Source organism: Phoca vitulina, unplaced genomic scaffold (assembly GCF_004348235.1).
Source record: "Phoca vitulina isolate PV1807 unplaced genomic scaffold, GSC_HSeal_1.0 scaffold33, whole genome shotgun sequence".
Classification (NCBI taxonomy): Eukaryota; Metazoa; Chordata; class Mammalia; order Carnivora; family Phocidae; genus Phoca; species Phoca vitulina.
The window spans coordinates 22,404,164-22,421,794 of NW_022589736.1; the positions used below are offsets into that span (position 1 = coordinate 22,404,164).

At 37.0% G+C, this 17,631-nt stretch overlaps 1 protein-coding gene across 1 annotated transcript in view; it reads left to right on the plus strand.

Annotated features, from left to right (window-relative positions):
* MLLT10 (MLLT10 histone lysine methyltransferase DOT1L cofactor) overlaps positions 1-17,631 on the plus strand; it is a 223,303-nt gene that overhangs the window by 181,793 nt on the left and 23,879 nt on the right. The window contains exon 14 of the mRNA XM_032425848.1: positions 13,398-13,576. Within this exon, the coding sequence (XP_032281739.1) occupies positions 13,398-13,576 (179 nt within the window). The remainder of the gene's footprint in view (positions 1-13,397; positions 13,577-17,631) is intronic.

Below are 17,631 nucleotides of genomic sequence, written 5' to 3' on the forward strand. Positions count from 1 at the left end.
TTTATACATGTTTAAAATAAAAATGATAGGGAGGATAGAAGTAGATTCCAGAAAATAGGAACCCCAAAAAGGGAGAGAGAAAAATGGAGAGGAGGAAATAATCTGAAGAAATAAGGAAGAAATTTCTTCCCTAAAAAAAGATGAGCGATCTTAGCTTGAAGTGGTCAGAGAAAAAGAGTGAAGGAAAAATCCTCATCTAGACGCGTTATAGGGGACATTTTAAAATATCAAAGACAGGGAAAGAATTCTAAAACATAGACTAGTAAGATGAAGTCTTTCTTGGGGAGAGATCTGTAAGGACTATATAGAAATAAGTTCAGTTCTAAGGAGGTGTGGTACAACATATTAAAAGACTAGATTTAACAGAGGTAATTTTTATAGCAAAAAAAAAAAATTGGAAGTAGTGGAAATATAAAGATTACAGTTCTATTTTTTTTTTTAAGATTTTATTTATTTATTTGACAGACAGCTAGAGAGGGAACACAAGCAGGGGGAGTGGGAGAGGGAGAAGCAGGCTTCCCGCCGAGCAGGGAGCCTGATGCGGGGCTCGATCCCAGAACCCTGGGATCATGACCTGAGCCGAAGGCAGATGCTCAACAACTGAGCCACCTAGGCGCCCCTTCAGTCCTATTTCCTGTAGCATCTCCTGGATTCAATTATCAAATGATATTTAGGTAGCTTACCTAGCAACTTGGAAATATATCTGTGATACATTTTCCCTGACACCAAACCCAGAACAACAAATTATATAATGCCTAAAATAATATATACATGGTTCAAAGGATTATCAATTTCTTACATTCTGTTTTCATGGTGCTCAGATTCTATTGGAAGAGTCAGAAATATAAATGAATAACTGCAGAATAAAATGTTAGACAAATTATCATGGTGGTTATGTTAAAATAATAGGTTTGAGAGTAGTTTTTTCCTTCATTTTTTGATTGTGGTCATTACTTACATGTTTTTATTTAAATCATAGAAAACCTTTAATGATGAATGGCAAATTGTTTTAATAGCTGCCACACCTAATAAGATTATATTCTTCATTTTAATTGGCAGTTTTTTCCTACTAAACCTTCCTTTTAATTTCCTTAAGAAACGGGGGAAAAAATCATTGTGTAATGAACTTGATGATGTTTGTCATCAGGCTTATGATTGATATTTTAGGTAAGTCTCATTTCTTCTCCTTCATTAACCTGACCACCTATATTTCTATACTTCATCTGAGCTAAGTGTTTCTAGAGAAAAAAATTCACACCATGTACACATTCGTATCATTATAGATTCGTGATACTAGCCTTGACTGACATTTAAATTGCTTGGCAATGTTAATATACATCTCTAAGTTCTCTTACTTTTCGCTATGAGTGTTTATTTTTTTAAACTTTTACTGCCTGTGAAAATTTCATCTTTTCATCACCCAATTCTGCAAACCTGCTTGGTTTGTATCCATCCTCTTTTCTTTCTCTCCAGTCCTGCTTGCAATCCAGGGCTAGTCTTGTGGATCTCACCATTCTGTGCCCTCTCAGAGACCTTGTCATTTTAGTTGCCTTATCCCCTCACCATCACTTTTCTTTGCTCATCTACATCTAAACATGCTCTAGTGTCTCTCCTCTTGAAAAAGCACAAAAGAACCCAAACCTTCCTTTAATCCCACATTCCTATTCATGTACCTACCCCTCGAACTGTTCTGCCTCCACTCATTTAAGATTTTCTCTTTGTTTTGGGTGATATGTCTAGATGTGACTTTTATTCTTCTTAGGACCTCTTTGTTTCCTGATTGAGAGAATTCATGTCCTTCATCAATTCTGTACACAACTGAAGCCATTATATTTTAAAATATTGATTCTTCCTATTCTTTCTGTTCTTCAGTGATTTTTGTTAGACATATTTGGACTTTCATTCTGTCCTTCATGTCCCTTAATCTTTCTTTTTATAATTTCCATTTCTTAATATCTCTGTCTATATCTGGGTAATTTCTTTTGATTTTTTTGTGTTCACTCATCATTTCTTTAGCTCCATATTAATTTATCATTTTCCCTGCCTAATGAGTAAAGATTTTTAGTGAACGTGTTTTTCAATTTTGTTTTTTTTTTTTTAAGATTTTATTTATTTATTTGACAGAGACACAGTGAGAGAGGGAACACGAGCACGGGGAGTGGGAGAGTGAGAAGCAGGCTTCCCGCTGAGCAGGGAGCCCGATGCGGTGCTCAATCCCAGGACCTTGGGACCATGACCTGAGCCGAAGGCAGACGCTTAATGACTGAGCCACCCAAGCGCCCCGTGTTTTTTAGTTTTTGGAATTCTTTGTGTTCCTTTCTGAAATGGACCTGGTCTGGTTTTGTTTTTCTTTTTCTTTCTTGTTTTTAAGAACATGTAGCCCTTTTCTCATATCTAAAAGTATTTTTATTTTGAAACAGTCTTAAACTTATAGAGAACTGTATCTGCCTAAACCATATGAGACTAAGTTGCAGATAGAGTGCCATTTTCAGCCCTGAACACTTAAGTAGTCTTTATAAACAAGGACATTTTCCTATAAAATCACAGTATGATGATCAAAAATAGGAAATTAACATTACCATGTTACTACCATCTACTCTGCAGATGCTGTTCAAATTTTGACAGTTGTCTCAAAATTTAATAGGGTGTTATTTTTGGATTTGGTTAAATTTTTTTCTCATTATTAGGGTCATGTTATGTTGTCTTGGAGCAGGATATCATATACATGATCTTTCCAATGCATGTATCAGATGGCACATAATCAGGCCTTTCTAATGAAGAAGTTTTCTTTTCCCCTTTATAATTAGTATGTATTGTGGAATTAACTGTGAGACTATATAAATATCCCATTCCTCATGAGACTTTCAGTTTCTATCATTATGGACTTACAGATTTGTGTGGGTTATGCTATATTTATTGTGATGCTCGGGTTGTTCACAGGTTAGCTAGTAGGAGCCCCTTTAAGCTGGCACACTGTGTCCTTTTGACATATCCCCATTATTCTTTGAACACTTCCTGTTTTTCTGGCATTACTAGTATATTAGTTTTCTATTGCTGCCATAACAAATTAACACAAAATTAGCAACTTAAAAGCACTCAAATTTATTAGCACACAGTCAGAAGTCTGGTTGGGTTAACTGGTTTCTCTGCTTAGGGTCTCACAAGGCTAAAACCAAGGTGTTGGCTCCCTGGGCTCTTACTATTAGGAGACTCTGGGATTAATTCACTTCCAAGCTCTTTTAGGTTGTTGGCAGAACTCAGGTTGTTCCTTGCAGTTGCAGGACTGAGGTCATCATTTCCTTTCTGGCTGACAGCTGAGGGCCTCCCTTAGTTCCTTGAGGCTTCTATCCCATCTTTTCACATGTCCCTACGCCATAGAGGTAGCAAAGGTGAGTTGAATCCTTTGAACACTTAAGAGTCTTTCTGACTTCCCCTTCTGTTGGATCTCTCTTGTTTTCTCATCTCTTACATCTCTCACTGACGCTTGCCCTTCGTCTTCTGTTTTTATGGGTTCATGTGATTATACTGGGCCTACCTACATAATCCAAGATATTCCACCTATTTTAAGGTCAGCTAATCAGTACCTTAATTCAGTCTGCCAAGTTTTTCACAGTAGTACCTTGATTAGTGTTTGAATAATCAGGGGAAGGGAACCTTGGGTTTGGAGGGTGGACATCACTAGAATTCTGTTTACCACAGCAGGATATGCTAGGTTCCTCTTTTTTATATAGACTGTTGTTTCTTTCTTACACTTTTGATTCCTCTGCTTAGGTTCTTAATCATTTAAAACATTTATCTCATAATCTTTATTTGCTCTATTTTCTAAGGTTCTGGGAAATAATGTTTGTGTCTGCTAATTTGTGATGAAGGGGATCGTTTTCTTCTGTGTTTTCCAATTTTGGATTGTGAACTCATTTTATAGCCTGGGTTAAGGATATATCCCTTCTTGGGATTTATCAGACCAGGCACATATGTAAATTCAAACTCAAAACCTATTTGAAGGCAAGGCTGTGGCTTATAAATTCTTTCTTTTTTTTTTTTTTTTAAGATTTTATATATTTATTTCACAGAGAGATAGCGACAGCAGGAACACAAGCAGGGGGAGTGGGAGAAGGAGAAGCAGGCTTCCCGCCGAGCAGGGAGCCCGATCCAGGACCCTGGGATCATGACCTGAGCCGAAGGCAGACGCTTAACAACTGAGCCACCCAGGCGCCCAAAGATGTATTTTATTTTTTTTTAGAGAGGGGGGAGGGGCAGAGGGAGAAGGAGAGAGAATCTTCAAGCAGACTCCCCGCTGAGTTCAGATCCTGAGGCGGGGCTCGATCCCAGGACCATGAGATCATGACCTGAGCTGAAATCGAGAGTCAGCCACTTAACCTACTGTGTGGCTTATAAATTCTGAGGGCAGGCTTTTCATCCCCTATCCAGAGCTCAAATCTAATTGGACAGACTTCCTTGTCCTTTCCCTATGTTGTGCTTTTTATGTTCTGTGTTTTGTAGGGTTTTGGTGGGGGGTGCAGGGCCAAGGGCTGGTCTGTCTTTTCCCAAAAATGTAGCTCTTGGAAAGTCTATATAAACAAGGTCTTACCAGTTCTAATTTTTCATCTATTGGAGGCTCAAGGTGTCCTCTCTTTTCCTTGTGGACATTAGAGCCAAAGCTCCTAGGTTACTGACACAGGTTGGCTCCTCTAGGGCAACCCGTTTTTTGTTTTTGTTTTTGTTTTTTTAAAAGATTTTATTTATTTGACAGAGACACAGTGAGAGAGGGAACACAAGTAGGGGAAGTGGGAAAGGGAGAAGCAGGCTTCCTGCCCAGCAGAGAGCCCGATGTGGGGGCTTGATCCCAGGACTCTGGGATCATGACCTGAGCCAAAGGCAGATGCTTAACGACTGAGCCACCCAGGTGCCCCTAGGGCAACCTGTTAAAGCCTTTTCCTGTATATTCTGAAGGATTTCCCTTACTGTTCTCTTATGGGCTCAACTATTCATTTTTAGGTCATTTTAATTAGGGAGGTTTTTAGGTTGCCTGGTTGGCCTCATTGCCAGAAAAAGAAATTCTCCCATTGATTTATTTTTCAAACCACTTTATACTGACTCTGCAACCACTGCTGTACTCAGGTCAGAAATAGTTTTCACATTGCCAGATCTAGTGGATATTTTTCAGTCATTATCCTAGATGATGTCTTAGCATATTTGTTTTTGTTGAGGGCTTCCAGGTACTGGAAACTCCTTTCCTTTCCCTGTCCCTTCCTTTCAAGTCCCGTCCTGTCTTGTCCTTTCCTGTCCTCCTTCTTACCTCTTCTCTTCTAACATTATACTTGGTTGTCCTGTTGTTTTGACCATTTCTTACTAATTTTCTTTTGGTTTCTCCTTTATCCTAATTTAGTGTTGAAATTGCTTGGGGCTCAGTCCTGAGCCTCTCCTTTTCTCACTCCAAAATTCTCACCAAATTTAAATACTTAAAATCTTTTGTCCAAACTATTGCAGTAGCTACTTAAATAATCTCCCTGATTCCACTCTACCATTGTCTTTCAGGGCATTGTTTACATTGTATCCAAAATGATCTTTTAAAAATACAGTTCTGATCATGCCACTGTCTTGGTTAAAACACTTTAATGGCATTCCATTAGGTTGAAATTCAGAAGTCCTTTATCTTTATTACCTACCAGGTTCTCCATGAGCTGGCTCTTGGGCTGACTTCTGGCTTCATCTTAAGCATTTTATTTCTTTGCTTATTATACTACACTGGCTATATCAGTTAGGGTTCATTGTACGTAAGCCACAGAAGTGGATTCTGTCAAATTTAAGCAAAAAAGGAATTTATTGGATATGTTCAGTTATTTTAGAGAATTAAAGGAAAAATCCCATCCCAGACCTCTGAGAGGAGAGAAATAGCATAGATTCAAGGGCTAGGTAAACAAGAATTAATAGAATCCTAATATTACTACCATTAGACTAACAGGTCTGACCATTTTCTGCCCTTGTGTGTATGCCTTCAAGATGTAAATTCCCAGGAGAGACCATTTCAGCTTGGGTCACATGTTTATCCCTGGGCTGAGAGTGTATGTAGTGGAGGAGAGGGGTATTTCCCCGATAGAAAATGGGATGTTATTTCAACACAAAATGGGAAAGAATTCTGGGCAGGTAAAAACAACAGAAATGGGTCTCTCTTCCTTTTAGTTTATGTGTTACTTCTTCACAGAGGCCTATTCTGCTAATCTTAATTAAGCTACCCCTTATATTCAGCACATTCTACTTTTTCATCATAGCATAGTATTTGTCTGATTATTTAATGTCTGGATCCTTCACTTTAAGAACCACTTTAAGAACCATAAATGCAAGGATGATACCTATTTTCTTTTTTGTAGTATCTTCATCTAATATTTTGTCTGGGTATATTAGGCATAAATATTTGTAGAATATTGTAAACCAGAGTCAGCTATGCAATATTCAATTGATTATGTCAAAATAACATTAAGAAACATTTTTGAAGATTTTATAATGAAATAGGAAAACATGTTAAGTATAAAAGGATTAAAATTTTTTAATATACAGGCAGCTGTATAAAGCTAAACAAAACCATAAACTATATACCAAGAAGTTTGAGGATACATAAAAATGTCAACAGTGTTTGTGGGTGATTTTTTCCCCCTACTTTTCCATCTATTTAAGATTTTTAATAATTAGCATGTATTATTTTTATAGGTAAAGTCAAAAGAAACAATACAGAATTGTTCATATCTATGTAAAAATAGAGCAGCCTAAGAAATGGTTTTAATGCTTGCCTAAAGAGATTTAGAAACACCTATATTCCATCAAGATGGCCAAGAGTCTTAGGAGAGAAAGCTCTAACTTTTTCTAAATTTTATTTACCCTCTCAGAATAATGAATGTGTTAATCATATAGAGATATATTGGACAATCTAGAAAGGGAAGGCCAAAATAATCCTGTTATTTATTAGTCACCAAAGGAGAAGAAAATTAAGGCAACATTAACAATGGAATCTTTCTATTGTTGTATATATTATTCTATTTACTTCTTTTAACATTAATAGATATTCCTCCTTTATATTTTATAATATAGTTACTATTTATCAAATGCTTAATATGTGGTAGACAGTATGTTTCCAAATCCAGTGGGCATTTTCATTCTGTGTCTTAACTAGGCTTTCGGCATCATTTGATGCAGTTGATATGCCCTGTCTTTCTTTAGATTCTTTTCTCTGCTTCATTGACACTGAATTGGTTTTCTTCTTACCTCACTGATCTCAGTTTTCTTTGCAGGTTCTTCTTCCACACTAACCATCCTTGAAATGTTGGGGGTCTTCAGGACTTAGTCCTAGACCAACGTTTTTCTCTTTTACAAGCAAAAATGCACTCCTTCTGTTCCAGTTTTCACTACCTCAGTAAATGGCACTTCTAATCACTACCCAATTCATTCATAATATTTTCTTTATCTACCAAATGTAGCTTATCATCAAGTTGGGTTCATCTGACTTCTAGATGCACTTCAGATCCGTCTTTCTCCAAGCTTGTCCATAACACTACAGCCTTAGTCTTGAGGGACATAATCTTTCACCTAGATTGTGGAATAGCCTTCTAAATGACCTTTGTGTTTCCATTCTTCCTCTTTTCAATTCATTTACGACATGGCAGTTAGAGGGATGACCTTCTAAAAAACTGTCATGCTGTATTTGCCTTTGGTGTCTTCCCATTGATCTTAGTATAAATTTTAAACACCTCTCCATGGCTTGCAGGGTCCTGTGAGATCTGTTCCTTCCCTTCTCCAATTGGTTCTACCACTCTCTCCACTATGCTTTACCCATATTACCTATTTTTCTTTACTATTTTCATTGTTTTTTGAACAAGCTTTTCTACTTTACTCTTTTCACTTAACACCTACCTGTCTAAACTTTAGGTCTTGGCTTAAGTATCAATTTTTTTTTTTTTTTTTTCCCAAACAGATATTTTCTGCTTCCTGATTTGTCACTTATGGTACTCTTTGTCTTTGATCATAGCATTTGTCACAATTTATAGTTAATGTTTGTTTTAAATGTTTGCCTCCCTAATTAACTTGTAAATTCTTGGAGAGCAGAGATGTTGTCTGTCTTGTTCCCCACTTTTATTCCTTGCTCCTAGCATATTGCCTATCTTCTAGTAAACACACAGTAAATATTGGATGGATGGATGAATCCATACATCATTGCTACCCTCTGTATCATTCTATATCTTTGTTCCTACCCTCTGTCCTGAACAGATGAATTTCAGGTATTTTCTTAGAGTTTATGCATTGCAGGATTCAGTTCTATTTAATTCAATGAATGGCACCTTGATTTGGATTAAGGTAACATAAAACTTGTGGAAGATGGAAATAGAGTGAGTTAAATAGAAGGCAGGTACAGAACAATCTAAGGAGGATTATTTACCTTTTAAATAAAGATCTAGAGATCTTACTATTTTTTCATGCTGCACCAATCATACCCTGAAGTATGAGGGAATTTAGGAGAGTCAGTGATTGTCATCTTCAAAAAAGATTTAGATATTTATACTGCCCTGCCTTCATAGGAAAAGAAACTTTTATTTGTTCTATTTATAGTAATAACCTGAGTTCCAGACACAGTTTCAGAGTATGATCACCACATTGCACATTTAGCTGTGTAGTTTTCCTGTTTATGCTCAAATGCAATATAAAAACAGATTTAAGTTTAGACATCGGGGGTCCTCATTCACCACAGTTTTTGCTTTTCAATGTTACATGTATATATATTATTACATGTGGCAATGGTATTTTCAGTTTTGAAAGAGTATTAGTGACATTAGAGGACCTGATAATCATAATACTGTACATTCCTGACATGGATGTTCTCAAGTAAAAGCCTTTAAGGTAGCTATTACTTGCTTTTATAGAGAAGAACAATATGGAGGCTCAGAAAGCTTAAGTAATTTGATTAACATCACATAGTTGGGAGAACCAGGATTTTTGTCTCAGTCAAAAACTTGTGCTGGTTCCCCCCAACCCCAAGCATGCTGTTTCCAGGTAACTTTTAGTTTTAAGAGTTAGAGATTCCATGTATGCTCTCCACCATCAAAAAATTAGATTATTAGATTATTCTACCTTTTAAGGTACTTTGCTGCAAAAGCTGAGTTCAAGTGTTGCTCTCTGGAACTCCTCCACCCCAGTCTCTTCCTCTGAACTTCAGTTGTCCTTCATGTCACATGTCCTTACCAGTATTTCCCTCCTGTATCATAGTAGCTTATGAATACTTATTAGCTCTGCTGTGAGACTTTGAAGGCAGAATTCCCTTCTTCGTTATCTTCAGTGCCTTTTTTTTTTTATAAGAACCTCAATAAATATTTATTGAATGAAATATGAGGTAATGAACTTTTTAAAAAATTTATTTTTCTCAGGTATATGTCCGTTATTTGGAATATAAGGTTTATAAATACTTGCTTCATTTACATGCTGTCTCTTTTCTGTCCTTCTCAGCCAAACTTCTTAAATGAGTTCATCTTGCCAAGATTCATTGTCTCATTTAGTGACTTCCCTTTTGTGGCCTGACCTTAAATGACCAGTGGAATTATTTGACCTGTTCTTTTGAAATTCTCTAAATGTTAGTTTCTGAGATTCTCTTAAGTTTTCTTATTTTGTTCTTTGTGGTCTTTGTCTTTTAAGTGGTAACATTCTGTAGGATTCTGTCTTTGATCCTCTTGATCATGCTGAAAACTTTCCCTAGGTGATCTTATTTTACCATTTCTTGGCTTTGACTAGCTTCTGCATCAGGAGTTGTAAATCACATATTTACAGGGGCCAGATAGGTAACATAAATGAGAGAAGAGGTGAAGAATAAGGAAAGACAGGACTCTGGGGGATTAAAGAATCTGTGTCGTGGCCAAAGCTCCAGCATATTGTTGCTATTTCAGAATATAGTATCCAGTATTGACAGAGCTTCTGTTTTTCAGGACAAATTAGAATTCACTTTTTTTTTTTTTTTAGATTTTATTTGTTTATTTGAGAGAGACAGATAGTGACAGAGATAGTGAGAAAGAGCACACATAGGGAGGAGAGGGAGAAGCAGGCTCCCACTGAGCAGGAAGCCCGACGTGGGGCTCAATCCCAGGACCCTGGAATTATGACCTGAGCCGAAGGCAGACGCTTAACCGACTGAGCCACCCAGGCGCCCCTAGAATTCACTTTTAAATGTGAAGTTTTGGGGCACCTGGGTGGCTCAGTCGGTTAACTGTCCGACTCTTGATCTCAGGGTCATGAGATCGAGCCCCACATTGGGCTCCCCACTCAGCGCGCTCAGCAGGGAGTCTGCTTGAGATTCTCTCTCTCTCTCTCTGCTCCCCCAGCTCTTGCACACGTGAACTCTCTCTCTCAAAGAAATAAATCTTTAAAAAATATTTCTAAATTAACTTTTTTAAAAATGTGAAGTTTCAGTGTTTTGAAATATGAACTAATTTAAGATTTTAAACACAGGGTAGGCCAACAGAAAGCCTTTTTGAGTTTTCATGTTTATGTACACTAACTTTACTATTCTTCTGACTCCTGGATTTGTAGCTCCACACCTGAGTTTTCTGCTGAGCTTCAGGCTGATCCTGTTCTGTTCTAGACTATATAGGAGTTCTGTGTTCCACAGGCATCTCAAAGGCCATGATGATTAACCTGAACTTCAGACTTGTGTTAGGAAGTGGTTTCACTAGCTGTGATTATGAATCCTGATTCCACCATCTACTAGGTCACTAAGCAAATTACTTCTTTAAACTTCTGTTTGCTCTTGTGTGAAATGGGAGTAATGTTTACCTCATTGGCCTATTACGCTAGCACGTGTATTTACAGGGGCCAGTATAGTAACTATACTACATATAGTAACCAAATGCTAGATGCTCCCAGGTGCTACTCCTGCTTCGGTGGGTGGTATCACCACCCCCACTTACTGGTACTTAAGAGTCATCCTTGACTCTTCTTTCTTATTTATTCTTCAGGTTCTATTAGTTACCAGTCCTATGAACTTTGCTTTTAGAATATCCCTTGACTACTATTACTTTAGTTTAATCTCTGTTTTTGCTCATCAGTAATATTGTAGCAACCCTTCAACAGCTTTCTCAGTCTCTAATAAAGCCCCTCCCCAATTTAGTCTCAGCCTTGTCTTGCTTAAACATCAGTCTGATCACACCAAGCTTCTGTTTACAATCCTTCAGTGGTTTCCTGTTGTCTCTAAATTTTTAATGTTTTGGCTTTCAATGTTCTTGATCTGATTCCTGCTTATTTTTTAGCCTCATTTCTTGTGTAAGCTACAGATGGTACTTACATGTTGTTATATTTCTTCCTCAAACCCCCCTTCACATCAGTTCTACAGCTCCTTTAGAAATTAGCTTTAAAGGCATCCATCTCTTCCAGTAAGTTTTTTTGACCCTCATCCTCTCACCCCAGGTCTGGGTTAGGTACCCCTTTTTATGTGCTTAGGGAGCCCCTAAGGATGTCTCTATCATAGCACTCTTCACAGTCTTTTGTAATAGTCTCTTTTTTCCACTAAGCTTCTTGAAGGCAGAGACCACATATCTTGAATGGCTTTGTATCTCCAAGGCTTAGAATAATGTCTGGCAAACAGTGAGCTCTCAGATGTTTGCGAAATGGATGCATTTGTTGAATGAATAAATTATCTTTTTTTTCTGGAGAAATTGTAGATATAAAAAGGATCTTAGGACCCTCAATTATAGTTGTAAGGCCTTTAAAAATGTCCCAATTCCTTTATTTCCTTGTTTGAAGATTATGGGTGATTTTATTTATTATGAATCAATAACATTTATGTTGTTTAGAACAAAGTATAAATTGTACTATTAATGTAAATAGTTGTTGCCTTCAAGGGTTATGGTTTCTCAAAATTTTTTGATATTTTTTTTTATTGCAACCCACTTAGGTTCATTTTTTTCTTGCTTTCCTCTTGTTACAGTGTCGAGTTCTTAGGATCTTATTGTCTCCCACCCTCTGAGGAGCCTTGGTTTATATCAAGATTTCTCAGCCTCCACACTATTGACACTGTGAGCCAGATAATTCTTAGTTGTGAGGAGCTGTCATGTGCGTTTTAAGATGTTTAACATCATCCCAGGTTTCTACTGCTGTATGTCAGTAGTGCCCCCTAGTTTTGATGACTAAAAATGTCTTCAGACAATTGTCACAAGTCTCTGTGGAGCAGGATCATCCCTGATTGAGAACCCTGCTGGTCTATAGATCTTCCCATCTCTCACTTTTATCCTCAAAGAGCTTCTCCTCTGTGGAGCATATGAGTGTGATCTCCCATCTTTACAAAAAACAACGAACCAACCCACATACTTTTTTTTTTTGGTTACTTCTCTTTCCTCTTAACTTTTATTCATCATCTCTGTCCTTCCTCTTCCCATCCACTTTTCAGAGTGAATTATTTCACTCTTTTCTCCCTTTCTTTCTGGCTTGTAACTCCATGGTGCCTCTGAAAATACTTTCAAGCCTTCCATCCTCTTTTCCTGAGTTCCTGGTAGTGAATGTTACCACCACCTAGTAGTCCACGTTGTCATCATCTCTTAATCCTCTGTCCTCCTCCATCCCTACCCTACTCACCCCATTCAGTCATAAAGTCTGTTCATTTTACCTTTGGAATATCTCTAGAATCCACTTACTGGTCTTTGAATCTCAAGTGTAGTGTATTGTAACCTGGGTGACCTTTCTTTTTTTTTTTTTTTTTTTTAAAGATTTTATTTATTTATTTGAGAGAGAGGGAATGAGAGACAGAGAGCACGAGAGGGAAGAGGGCAGAGGGAGAAGCAGACCCCCTGCTGAGCAGGGAGCCCGATGTGGGACTCGATCCCGGGACTCCAGGATCATGACCTGAGCCGAAGGCAGTCGCTTAACCAACTGAGCCACCCAGGCGCCCCTGGGTGACCTTTCTGAAACCGTCTCTTCCCATTTCAGACCTTCTTAATCATCAGTTCTGGGGCTGTAGTATCTGCATTTTGAAAAGCCTACCAGGTGATTTTTACACAACTCTAATTGCTTCATTCTCCCATTTAAGAAATATTTCTTTGCCTTTAGGAATTCCTAAAACTCTCACTGTTATTTTTACAAGGCACTTCTTGATGTGATCCTAGTCTATTGGCAAAGCCATTTTTGTTACAAAAAATGACCTAGGTTCTTTTAAACAAGTGTTTTGTGATGAGTCAGTGTTTAGTCATTTAGTTATTGATACATTATTTATGACCGCCAATAAAATTTATCATTGAGGGGAGAGATAATAATATATTATTTCTGTGATTTTTAAAGGAGGAAATGTGGGTCTTCTAACTTAATGATTAATATTTATGTGTCTATGCAAATTTGGCGGCTAAGTTATAAAATATTTAAATAATTTTGTTTTCTTGCAGGTATTTATAACAGCAATGATGTAGCAGTATCATTTCCAAATGTAGTATCTGGCTCAGGATCTAGTACTCCTGTCTCCAGTTCTCATTTACCTCAGCAGTCTTCTGGGCATTTGCAACAAGTGGGAGCTCTCTCCCCATCAGCGGCATCATCTGCAGCCCCTGCTGTTGCTACAACTCAGGTAAATTATTACAATGCTATAAAGTAATCTATAGGTGGATTTGTCATTTTGAAAGTGAGTTTGATTGGAGAAGAAATCAAATAGGGCTTCCTATGGGAATTTATAAAATATCTCCATTTGTTGTGACATATTAGTGGAAATAATAGACATTTTTACATGATATTCATGAGAGAGGATAAAGGAATACATTGTCATTAACTGATCTTTTTCAGTTTCTGAGTTTCTAATTTTGTCCTAATGTTGTAAACTAGTAGTTTGGTGCGAACTTTTATTCTTTTTAAAAAGTAAGACTTAGTGGGGTGACTGGTTGGCTCAGTCGGTAGAGCATGTGACTCTTGATCTCAAGGTTGTGGGTTTGAGCCTCAAGTTGGGTATAGAAATCACTTAAAATCTTTAAAAGTAAAAAAAAAAAAAGTAGGACTTAGAAAGTATGATCCAATTTTGGACTTTTGTGGTTTAAAACATTCCTTTTATAATTTTAAAAATCACAGAAATAATATATTATTATCTGCTGTCTAAATTTTCAAAAACTGGTATAAGAGAATGATGGGATAAAGAGTGATTGACAAGTACTGTATTGTTTTCCTCCTAGTGGGAGAGAAAGAATGTACATAAATATTGTAAATAAGTGACTGTGTTGGTGATGGTGCATTTATCCCTTTCCTTTCCTTTATTTATTTATTTATTTATTTATTATTTTTTTAAAGATTTTATTTATTTATTTGACAGAGAGAGACACAGCGAGAGAGGGAACACAAGCAGGGGGAGTGGGAGAGGGAGAAGCAGGTTTCCCGCAGAGCAGGGAGCCCAATGTGGGACTCGATCCCAGGACCCTGGGATCATGACCTGAGCCGAAGGCAGTCGCTTAACCGACTGAGCCACCCAGGCGCCCCCCTTTCCTTTACTTTAGATCTATAAAGTTACTAGTCTTCAGGAATCCTTTCAAAGCAAGAGTCAAATCAGAAAAATCGTAATCTTGCATTATACAAATAGGACAGTAAGTAGGCAAAGCTGCAAACACACACACATACATACACACACTTTGCCAAAGGTAATAATTTAAAATTCCTTAAGGATGTATTTTTTATTTGTTTAGAATTCTTTATAATTTTACTTCAATTTTATCCAAAGCTCTATTAATAAGCCTCTTAGTGTTTGGAGAAATTTTTTTAAGATTTCATTCATTTATTTATTTGAGAGAGAGAGAGAGAGCGCATGCAAGCAGGGGGAGGGTGAGAGACAGGCAAACTCCACACTGAGCACGGAGCCTGTCGCGGGGCTCGATCTCACTACCCATGAGATCATGACCTGCGCCAAAATCCAGAGTCAGACGCTTAGCCACTCAGGTGCCCCAGGAGAAATTTATAACAAAGACAAATGTCTAATTACAAACAATTAGTTAAGTAGGTTGTTTGTAAGTTGCTGTAAATTTATGCTTTATGCTATATGTTCATAATTTTCGTTGTACAGGCCTTTAGAATATATACACACTTTTTAGTATTTTCTGTAAGCTGTACATCAGAGCGCAGCATTAGTTATTTTTAAAGTATGTAATGGTGCAGGGCAAGCAGTCACCATTATAATTAGATCAGGTATTGGAATAAACAGACAGTTCGGCATAGAAAACCAATGGCATGATTAGTGGTATCACGTTTGAAAATGAAAGTTAACTATGTGGTGAACCTCTCAGCCTGAATAAGGGGAGTTTGACTAATTTAGGAGAGTTTTTTGTAGCTCATTTCACTAGCCTTGGTGAGGTAGCCAGCATACCAGGGGTGTGGGGTTAGAGAGGGTGAAAGGATAAATGAGAGAATGGTTCTTGTAAATAGTTTCATCTCTTTTAATTAAATGTAGCCATATGCTGTTGATAGCTTTCTATCCTTGGACAAAGTCTCACATGAACATTTTCAGTGTGCATTTTTCTTTTCTTTCTTTATAAAAGTCTGTTTTAATTACTCTCTGGTTAATTCCAGGCTGAATTAAGCAAAAATCTCATTTCTTCTCATTCATGATGTTTGTGGTTTTGGGGGTTGGCATTAGGGAGGTAGATGGGGGAAGTGGTGGTAAAGAGAAATTTATAGCTAGAGGGAAAATTCCACTTAACATATGACTCAACTGAAGAACAAAGAAATCATAGTTGCAAGTAATCCAGGATTCAGTCCAATTAAAATCCTTACTGTTTATCCTCTTTCCATGTTTCAGTAAGATGGGTCTCTTATAAATATGATCATCTAGTTAGACTCAAATGCTGCATGCTGAGACAACTGCATGTATGATTCTGTCTAGCAGTAAATGCTTTCTGCCTTCAAGCTGAAGCTTATTTAGCCTGGCTTATCTGGTGCTGCTGTAGCAACCATCAGTCTCCAGGCAACTGAGGCACATTGACCTCTCAGTTGAACTGAGTGCACAACTACTTCAATTTAGCTGCCTGAGACAATGGTATTGGTATTGAATGTGCAAAATGTGAATTTTCTAGGCAATGTGTGAGGGAAACGATACAAAAATATTTAGAATAAATTGAATGTTTAGATAGGATTCTTAAAATTGTGATGTACTTGGTAATTGAATCTTCTCTTCAAAATGACAAGTTTATTTCTGTTTAACTTTCATATAGGCTCTGTTTATTTTCAAATTGCACAAGTCATTGTGCTTAGATAATCAAATGGTAGTCTCTTATTTAGGGTTTCTTTATAGGTGGTTGATTAGCAATGCTATAAGTGGGTTAATTAAAATTATCAATATTTAAAATGTAATTATAGACATCTTGTTACAATTATTAAGAAAACCATCACACCAGCAAGCAAATATTTAAAAAATATAAATCAGAGAATGAAAATGTTAAATTTGAATAATGTTTTGTCTCCCTTACTGTCCCCCCAAAAACTTAAAGAAAGTAGTAGTTTTTTGTGACTGGCTTGGTGCCAGCAGGATGAAAATCCAGAGGTCATTCTTGATCTTTCTGGTCTTGGTTTTTTAAGTAAGATAGACAGGCCTCTTGTTGGACTTATTTGCTGTCTTAAGAATTGTTCCCTGGAAAGTGGTCACGGAGGTAAGATCAGGAAGAGCTTAATAGAAATTAAAAACTGAGAACAGAATTGTGCTTTTAATGGGGGGGAAAAGGAGACACTTGTAAAATTGTAGGGAAAAAATTGATGCTTAGCAGCTCTAATTAGAAAAAACCTTGAAAAAATGTTTGATAACTTAGTTTCATGTTCTTCAGTGTTAAACCCTTTTATTTGATATATTTTTTTTAGAATAATTATTCTTTCACAGATAACAGCAATATAGTTAATAGTTTCTTAACATTATTAGAAGACAGAACTACTGTCCATGTGATTTTTTTTTTTTTTTTAAATGATGTGCTCTGCCCTTGTGTCATGAGTAGAGGTATAAATTAGTTTCTGTAGGTGTATCATTAATTTTTCATTTTGCCTTTCCAATTCCACTCTGTCTCCTAGTTCTGCATTCATTCTGTTTGTCTTTTGGGAAAATTCAGGTGCTTTTGTTTGAAGGATGATTCCCTTAATAGAAGAATTTAAAACTGAAAGTAATGAAAAATGGTTGTATTACATTATTTTCTGCATTCTGGGTTTTGCTTTTGGGCACCGTCTTCATGTAGATAATCTGGTTCCTTGTTTACTCTGTTACTATTATAAAAAATAAATTTAAAAGTAATTTATTATTTTTTTAAAAAAAGATTTTATTTATTTATTTATTTGATAGAGCGAGAGAGCACAAGCAGGGGGAACAATAGAGGGAGAGGGAGAAGCAGGCTCCCCGCCAGGCAGGGAGCCCGATGCAGGGCTCGATCCCAGGACCCTGGGATCATGACCTGAGCCGAAGGCAGACGTTTAACCATCTGAGCCACCCAGGCGCCCCTAAAAGTAATTTAAATGAAGGAACTTTCAAGGTTTATTTATGTGATAATTAGTAATTGCAGGTGTTTAAGTATTTTTAATGTATAGTTAATTTGATGACTAATGTTTTGCACATTTCTGTGAGACTTTTACTTCAGTCAGTTTTGACTACTTCATTTTCCAATATGATAACTTTCG